The sequence below is a fragment of the Nerophis lumbriciformis genome, linkage group LG16, assembly GCF_033978685.3.
Source record: "Nerophis lumbriciformis linkage group LG16, RoL_Nlum_v2.1, whole genome shotgun sequence".
NCBI lineage: Eukaryota > Metazoa > Chordata > Actinopteri > Syngnathiformes > Syngnathidae > Nerophis > Nerophis lumbriciformis.
Window position 1 is genome coordinate 37325068 of NC_084563.2, and position 9459 is coordinate 37334526.

The 9459-nt window shown below is 37.4% G+C and overlaps 1 protein-coding gene across 4 annotated transcripts in view; it reads left to right on the forward strand.

Moving 5' to 3' along the window:
- Positions 1–8313, forward strand: part of clgn (calmegin) — a 31699-nt gene extending 23386 nt beyond the window's left edge. For 3 of the 4 annotated variants that reach the window (XM_061977097.1, XM_061977094.1, XM_061977096.1), the window contains exons 11-15: positions 489–704; positions 3566–3682; positions 3756–3906; positions 3983–4125; positions 7291–8313. In XM_061977097.1, coding sequence (XP_061833081.1) covers positions 489–704; positions 3566–3682; positions 3756–3906; positions 3983–4125; positions 7291–7362 — 699 coding nt within the window. In that variant the 3' untranslated portion in view covers positions 7363–8313. The remainder of the gene's footprint in view (positions 1–488; positions 705–3565; positions 3683–3755; positions 3907–3982; positions 4126–7290) is intronic. The other variant, XM_061977095.1, reaches the window with a different exon arrangement.
- Positions 8314–9459: the final 1146 nt, after the last annotated feature.

The window sequence follows — 9459 nt, forward strand, 5'->3', positions numbered from 1 at the left end:
AATTGCGAAAAATAGGGCGTTACTTCTACAATATCCTTTTGAAGCACTTTTTGCGGGTGGCTGAATCAGCATCTCTTGAATTGAAGTACAAACAAACTTTCCAGGGTCTTGACCTAAGCATTGAAGCACTGATATCCACTTATTTTTGCCACTGTTACCACTGTTTATGTTGGATGGCACTGAGTTTTGGTACACATCCCGATTTGCGCATGTACAAAAGTAATTTTAGTCAAGACATACAAATAATTGCAGTATAAAACATGAAAACACAATCTATGTCAACCATTTTTCTTAATTCTCTGGACAAAGTTACAAATGTGCAAAACATTTCTAGTTTCAGTTATGTCAACAAAAGATCATGTCCACGTTAAATCAGCCAGTCCCATGATGTCGACAAAACGTTTTCCACTGTATTACATTGTAGATATTCAAGTTAATGGTTCCTTTCGGGCCTGACTTTTATATTCCATGCATTTCTTTCTCCACAGGGGGTTTGGAAGCCTCGTAAAATCAACAACCCGGAATATTTTGAGGACCTTCAACCATTCAGGATGACCCCTTTTAAAGCCGTGGGCTTGGAATTGTGGTCTATGACTTCAGATATTTATTTCGACAACTTTATCATCACTTCTCACAAGGACGTGTCCGACCGCTGGGCCTCTGACAGCTGGGGCCTGAAGAAACTTGTGGCCAGCGCTAACGAGGTCAGTGTTGATTAGCACAGTGCCCCCTCAGTTTGTGTAATAATCAATTCCAAAGGGTCTGCTAAAAACCAAATCATTATGAAAATGGAAACAGGTTTGTCTTCTAGGACATAATGTAAATCTAATGAATCCATTCCAACCACCCAAAAAGGTAAACACAAAACACTTTTTATAGAGATTAATTAGAGTTTTACATGCAGGAAACTAAAATGTTGAATAAAATGTACAACATTACATTATAACAATTAACATAAGTGTATTGAAGACTCTTGTTGGCATTGAGTAGTGAGGGATAGGATAGCTGTTTTATTGTACAAAAAATCATACTTTAACCTAGACAGTGATAGAAAACATATTTTCAGTAAAAAAAAAAGTGCATAAAACTGAATTATACTATCACCAGGGCCCATGAAAACTGAGATACTACTGTATTGTATTAGGGCAGGAGTCTCAAACTCAGTTTACCTGAGGGCTACTGGAAGTAGTCAGAGTGAAGCTGGGCCACAAAACGTTTCACTTCAGAATCACGTTTTAACCTCATGACTAAATTTGTCATCTATTTCTACTAGCGACTATATAACCATGAGCCACAGTGCATCCAGAAAGTATTCACAGCGCTAAAAATGTTCCACATTTTGTTAAGTTACAGCCTTATTCCAAAATGGAATAAAATCATTTTGTCCTCAAAATTCTACAAACAATAGTAGTATTGCCATAATGGCAATGTTAAAAGTTGTTTTAAATTTTGTTTTTCTAATTTATATATATTTTTTGAAATTTGTATTCACAGCATTGAGCCTGCTCAATGCTTTGGTGATGCACCTTAGGCAGCAATTACAGCCTCAAGTATTTTTGAATACGATACCACAAGCTTGGCACACCTATCTTTAGGCAATTTCGCCCATTCCTCTTTGCAGCACCTCTAATGTTCAATGGGAAGCTTTGGTTTTCATCCTGGTTGTCTCTTTACCTTGCTGCAATCATCTTAGTCTAGTTGGGGATGACCAAAAACCTGATGGTCACTCTGTCAGCATTCCTTTGTGGAGAAAGGAGAATCTTCCATAAGGACAACCATCTCTGGTATGATCAGGCCTGTATGATAGTAGCCAGACGGAAACAATTTCTTAATTAAAAAAGGGTGCTAAAATGCACCTAAAAGACTGACCATGAGAAACACCATTTTCTGGTCTGATGAAACAGAGATTAAACTCTTTGGTGTGAATGACAGGCATCATGCTTGAAGAAAACCAATCATCACCAAGCCAATACTATCCCAACAGTAAAGCGTGGTGGTGGCAGCATCATGCTGTGGGGATGTTTTTCAGCGGCAGGAACTTGGAGACGAGCCAGTATAGAGGGAAAGATAAAATCAAACCTTTTCACATTGTCATTATGGGGTATTGTCTGTTGAATTTTGGGAACAAAAAATTTATTTATTACCTTTTGGATTGTGGAAAAAGTGAAGCGCTGTAAATACTTTCTGGATGCACGGTATGGTATGGTAGGCAGTAAGGGGTTACGCAAAACCAACTTTTCTTACCTGCTTGTACTTGTTTTTGTGTATTTGGGATCCCAATAAGTCCCGAAAATGTGAAATAAAACGATGGAGGCATGGCAGAAACATTTATGAAACAATTATGCTTTCTTCCAAACTTGCTCCAAAGGAGCCGTTTGGATTTTGATACTTAATTGACGCATTTTGTTTTAATTGTACGTTAGCAGATAGCTTAGTATATATTTTGCGCCAGTCCGCCGTTTTTATTCAGTTGTAGTCCAAAGGTTGTAGCTTACCAACCATACGGCGGATGTGTTGCCGATATAGGGTCGACGTGAAGTGGACGTATGGTGGACGTGTTGCCGACAGAATAGATGTGAAGTTGATGTGTAGTCGGGTAGATGTGAAGTCCCTATACTGTAGACGTGTGTACATACCGTATATAATATTGTGTGTGTGTATGTATGTATACAGTACAGGCCAAAAGTTTGGACACCTCATTTCAATGCATTTTTTTTCATTTTCATGACTATTTACATTGTAGATTGTCACTGAAGGCATCAAAACTATGACACCTGTGAAGTGAAAAACCTTTCAGGTTTCACCTCTTGAAGCTCATTGAGAGAATGCCAAGAGTGTGCAAAACAGTAATCAGAGCAAAGGGTGGCAATTTTGAAGAAACTACAATATAAAACATGTTTTCAGTTATTTTACCTTTTTTTTTGTTAAGTACATAACTCCACATGTGTTCATTCATAGTTTTAAAGCCTTCAGTGACAATCTACAATCTAAATAGTCATGAAAATAAAGAAAATGCATTGCATGAGAAGGTGTGTCCAAATGTTTGGCCTGTACTGTATGTCATTATAATTGGAATTAAATATACAAATGTGCTGATAATTGTGTCATTTATTTAATATATACAATTACACAATTTAATGAATTATTTCATGATTTGAATATTTCACAACTTAATTTATTTTATACAGGTTTATAAAATAATTTAATCATGAAATCACTAATAAAGATTCATTAAATGATTAAATAATTACATGGTTTTTTTACATAAAATAAATTAATGAGGTCAACCATTCACATTTAATAGCTAATTGTGTGAATGCTGACAAGCACTTACAAATATAATTTATGCATTTAATTATAATTATAATTAATGAAGCATTACTTGTATTTATTTAATTGTGTCCCATTTGACCCATCATAGTGTTTGTTTTTTATAATATGCGATGTATTAACAATAACAATGTATTTAATAAAAAAAAATGTTAAAACACAGTGCATGCATTTATACAATTTATTTCCTGGAAGGCCTCATAAACACTCATGTCATTGACTGTCTTCCCATCAGCCAGGGATGTTTGCTCAGCTGATGATGGCAGCTGAGGAGCGGCCATGGCTTTGGGTGGTCTACATCTTGACAGTGGGTCTGCCTCTAGGACTTGTTGTGCTCTTCTGCTGGCCAAAGGTGAACCCTAATGTTTTTTTTCTGTCTCTGCACATCGTCACTATTCAAACCAAATGTTATTTTCATGCCACAGAAAGCTGACGACTATGTGTACAAGAAAGTGGATGTGCCACAAGCTGATGTAGAAGAAGAGGAGCAAGAGGGGGAGGAGGAAGAGGATGAAGAAAAGGCTGAAGAAGCAGACAAAGATGTCAAAGATGCCGAGTCTGCAGAAAGTGAAGCAGGTGAGCTCGAAAAAACACATCTACAATTGTTGCTTGTCATTGACGTCAACAAACTAATTGTATTTATCAACTGCAGAAGAAGCAGAGGATGACGTTGATGCTACCAATTTAACAGGAGACCATGCTGAGCTGGACGCTGAAAATATTAATGGCGAGGAGCAGGAGGAAGATGACGAAGATGAGGAAAGCAAAACTTCTGAGAGAAGATTGGAAGTTGAGGTAATTAGCTTATTGAACTGACATGAATGTGTTGGCCTCCTGTGTTAAAACATCATCACACTCCCACGCACTTCTTTTCACATATCTGGAGTTAGGAGTATTTCTGATTCTGATTCTGAATATAGTGGTGTCCCCATCCAATATTGATATTGGTCCCGTACCTGCAAAAAAAGTAATGTTAGTCTTCCATGTAAATCTCCCTTGACTTCTGCAAAGCTGGACAGCCAGTTTACGTCTAAATGTCCTCCAATAAGCACCACATATCTAGAGTAGGAATATAGGGGTGTCCCCATCCAATATTGATATTGGATATCGGTCCCGTATCTGCAAAAAAACTAATGTTAGTCTTCCATGTAAATCTCCCTTGACTTCTGCAAAGCTGGACAGCCAGTTAACGTCTAAATGTCCTCTAATAAGCACACACATTTTGTCTTTTTATCAGGCTTCTGTGTAAATCTCCTTTGACTTCTGCAAAGCTGGACAGCCAGTTAACATCTAAATGTCCTAATAAGCACACAAGTTAGGTATTTTCTTGTTTTTTAGTCAAGCTAGACATATGAGTGCTTACTTTAACAATATTGCTCGGCTCAGGCCGATGACAAATTTTGCTGGATGATATTTTGTCCAACAAACTATTGCCGATAAACAATATTGTCAGCATTATTTTGTGACCAAATTACACATTAATGTAATCAGAATAATAATACAAATAACTAATTAAAAAGGAAATTAACTTATATTTCTTATTACTGTAGATTTTTTTTTAACAATGTACTGTTATTGGAAGGTAAATAACTTGGTTATGCTAAATTAACAAAAAATTGATGAATCTGTAAGCAAAAATGTAACAAATAAATATTGACAACCTTAAAATGCATTTCTTTACCACGTTGGAAAAACTAGGTGGGGTTGTCTTTTTTTGTTGTTGTTGCTATCACGGCATTATATCTTGTTTGTCCGTGTTGATGGGCTCATCCGGTTTGAAGCTGAAATATTTCCACTCGGGGACATTTGGATTTTTAATCATATTTTTTTCCTCTTAATTTTTGTTACTATGCAACACTTCTCACTAGCGAGTAGGGATGTGATATCCCTGCATCCTGTAAGCTAGAAGTCCTGCTGTCCGCCGATTGAGACAAAGATTGTGGATGACTAAAAGAGAGCTCAATGTGTTCAGTTATTTGTACTGTTAAATAAACTATTTCAGGGGCTGAGAGCGATGCACAGCGGGAGACGGCTTTCTCTGTTTGAAGCAAGAGACCAACAAAACAAACACACACGGACAGAACAATTTATCGAGGCCTGCAAAGTTATTGACTTCATTTTCAGTTATCGTTCAATTATTGACTTACTATCTGCCTAGGCCGAAATATTGCAGTCTAAACAGCACATATTTCAATATAAACAAGTATCAAATCATTACAGTTGCATATTTGCCCTGATGTGGGATCTGAGCCGAGGATGTCGTTGTGGCTTGTGCAGCCCTTTGAGACACTCAGGACTTAGGGCTAAATAAGTAAACAGATTGATTGATTGATTACTGATTGATTACTTACATGTGGTCATAGCAAAGTCTTCAAGGCAGAAGCGCATTAGAAAGTATCCAGTAACAAACGTGTACGCATTATTCAAATGGATACGTCGTCATCAACCTAATGAAATATTGTGACCAATTGGTGTCACCAAAAACAAGCCCATTTCAGACAGTTAATAATAGGTTAGTGTTATCCATACCTAACCATTATTCTCTGTTGGAATAATTTCACTTGATCAAACCTTTTCTAACATTGCACACTACAAAATAAGTGTTTATGATTTCTCATATCAGATCAGTATAAGGTATGATTATGCCGATAATCAATAAGGTAATTAATCTCACAATAAATGAAAAAAAACATACTGATTTAACAATAAATTGCCATGTTAGTGTGTTTGTTTTCTTCATTCTTCGCTTTCAAACAAGGGTGAAATATGTTTCACTCTGTGCATTGCTTATAGCATCTGAGCGTGTTTATTCAATTGCAGAATTAAACGAATGAGTGAATCCTCTTGCCAGTAATCCAGTCATCCACAAAGCGAGACAGCAACAGAGCCTCGCTAATCGCCAGTCAGTGTATACTGACTGATCACTAAGTGTGAGTAACGTCACATGTCTTTTATATAGTGAATCGATCTAAAGTTATTTAACTATAGATGTAAAATAATACCGTTTTTAAGTTAAGTGAACAAAAAAGATCTTGCTTGCGACTTTTTCCACCTTCAAAAAAAGGCTAACCACAGTTTGTGAGGTTCTCAACGTTCAAGCAGTACAAAGAGACACCAAACTTGAAATGAAATACAATTCATAAAGTTTTCATATGTGAACCAGCGGAAGGGTCATTATCTTTGCAAAAGAAGCGCGACACCTCAGGGGCGAGGCGGTGAATCCTTTGTCCCGACAAGCCTCGGTCACGTCCCCCAAACATCCTCCCAAAAATATTCGGAAAATATTATTGTGTGCAGACAAATTTAATTTATATAGTAAGAGATGTGGGAGTCCAAAATACAGCTAGTTGTTTAATTTCGACACGTGACATCACACCACAAAGCAGCGATTGCTCTCTGGTGCAGCCGAAATTGAAAGCATACAAGTCTCTTTTGCTGATATACACAAGATATGATGAACGCAGTTGATTTAATATCAGATGAATTGACTGTGAAGTTGATAGTCAAAGATTCGATTCTAAGGATCTGACTATTTGAAGACAGCCCACAACATTATATTTTGATTTCGTTAGTGCTAAGTTTGGTCTCAAAAATGTTAAATAAAATGACAATAGTGTAGGAAAAAAATACTAAAAACTAGTGAAATTATCTGTCCGTGCAGCTTGTTAATTGTACTTGATTTGACATCCTAAATTAAGATTTGTATATCTGAAAATTCGCAAAATAATGCTGACAATAATATTGTTTATCGGCAGTAGTTGGTATGATAGCAATATACCTGTATTCATCCAGCAAAATTTGTTATTGTCCCAGGCCTAATTATCTATATCGACCAATGCTCAAGGCTCCAATGACGTTATCATATCGGAAGTGAAAAAGTTATGTCGCACAGCCCTACTCAATAATTGCCATCTTGGCGACATGATCTTTACTGCTTACAATGCTGACAATCTTACACAGGCTGAAGGAGGCGGCGATGGCGTGGAAAGCAACAAACAAGCGGTGAGAAAGAGGAAAGTACGAAAAGACTGAGGTGACGTCCACGTCGATGTCTACGTCCTCCGACAGGCTGGAAGCTCCGCCTCTGCCGCTTCTTCCTCTCCGAACCGAGTAGATAGAAGCGTGATTTCCTCCAATAGCCCTCAGTCTGACATCCCCCACACGACCACGTCGCCAACATCCCTCTGCGACGCCATTGGTCTACACGCTGTTGGCTTTCTGCTCGTTTGCCTTCAATGAATTTGTGCTTTTTTTCTTATTTTGCCAGTCATTTCATCTTCTTTTCATTCTTAGCATTCTCTCCAACATTTGTCAGCAACTTTTTGGAGTGAGATGAACATTTTTACCTTCAAGAATGCGACTCAAGACACGTCGTGACTGTAGGTACTGTCCTTGGCGAGGAGACGCCATGTTGTCCATTTTAGCAGTTTGGAAAAAGGTCATTTACTTACTTTTTTGTGTTTAATCACTGGTATAGAAGAAGAACAAAGATTATTATTATTTGTGTAAATAATCCTTTCCGACCAAGTAAGTGGAGCTGGTTAATTTGTGCAGCACACTAAAATGCTGCGGCACAGTTGATTGGGAATCTTCAGATATGATTGACACTTGACAACTATTTAAATTCAAATATTCTGTCGATTCACCGAAGGATGCATTTTAGAGCCTAGAGTTATGTGCAAGCATGGGAAAAAAACACTTAAAATGTACTCACAACAAAACAAAGAACAACAGACATGCAGTAAATACATGACATTGGAGGGCAATCATTTTGTGTGCGTGTGTTTTGCCAGGTGTTGAATAGAATGCGTTTTCTGACAAAATGCTGAGTAAGACTTACGTACTGGAAGGTTACGGTCCAACATTGTTGATACCCATGACTTGTTTCATTTGTTGTCTCAAAGCTTTTATAGTTGATCTTCTGGCCTATATTATCCCTGTGTACATTGATTTGCAATATAAATAAAACTATTTAATATGAAAGGTCTGATGGTGTCCAGAGAGTTCCAGGACTGACTGGCGGCGTCCATTGCAAGTTCAAGCTTGCTTCATTTAGTGCCCGGAAAGAGGTGAACGTTGTGGCAGGACAAAGCCTTGACCATCGACAGTTTCTGGCAGAAAAGGGTAAAATTTGTTTTAAATAGTTTTTTAAAATAAGCATTTGTGTGCACTTAAGTCATAACGACCAGCAATTAATGTAAATACACCGGATGATGCCCTCATTTTGCCAAAATCCTAGCTTTGGACCAACAATTACCGAGAAATTGTGACTTGCTTACAGTGTCAACTGTGGGGGCATATATATATATATATATATATATATATATATACACACACAGTCGTGCTCATAAGTTTACATACCCTGGGAGAATTTGATTTCTTGGACATTCTTCAGAGAATATGAGAATGATAACACAAAAACCTTTCTTCCACTCATGCTTAATGGTTGTGTGAAGCTATTTATTGGCAAACAACTGTGTTTACTCTTTTTAAATCAAAATGACAAAAGGTTTACATACCCCAGTGACTTTGATCTGATAACATGCACAAAAGTTGACACAAACAGGTTTGAAAGGCTAATCAAGGTTCCAATCCTCACCTGTGACCTGTTTGTAATTAATGTGTGTATAAAAGGTGAGTGAGTTTCTGGGCTTCTGACAGACCATTGCATCTTTCATCTAGTGCTGCACAGATGTTTCTGGATTCTGAGTCATGCACTGGGGTATGTAAACTTTTGATTGTCATTTTGATTTAAAAAGAGTAAACAGTTTGCCAACAAATAGCTTCACACAACCATTAAGCATAAGTGGAAGAAAGGTTTTTGTGTTATTAATATTTTTTGAAGAATGGCCAAGAAATCATAAATTCTCCCAGGGTATGTAAACTTAGGAGCACAACTGTATGTATATTGTGGTACCTGATTCTCACCAAGACACAGGATTGGGTTTGCAGCAAGCCGAAAAGGGCATTTATTGTACAAGTCTTTTTAGGAAGGGTGGGGTGTGGAAGTAGCAAACTTAAAGTGTCCATTAATAAACATAAATATCTCCCATCTGGGGCTCTCAGTCCTTCACACAGCACACTTCTTTAAAGGTCAAAGGTCATTGCCTATAAAACAAGAGAAACAAC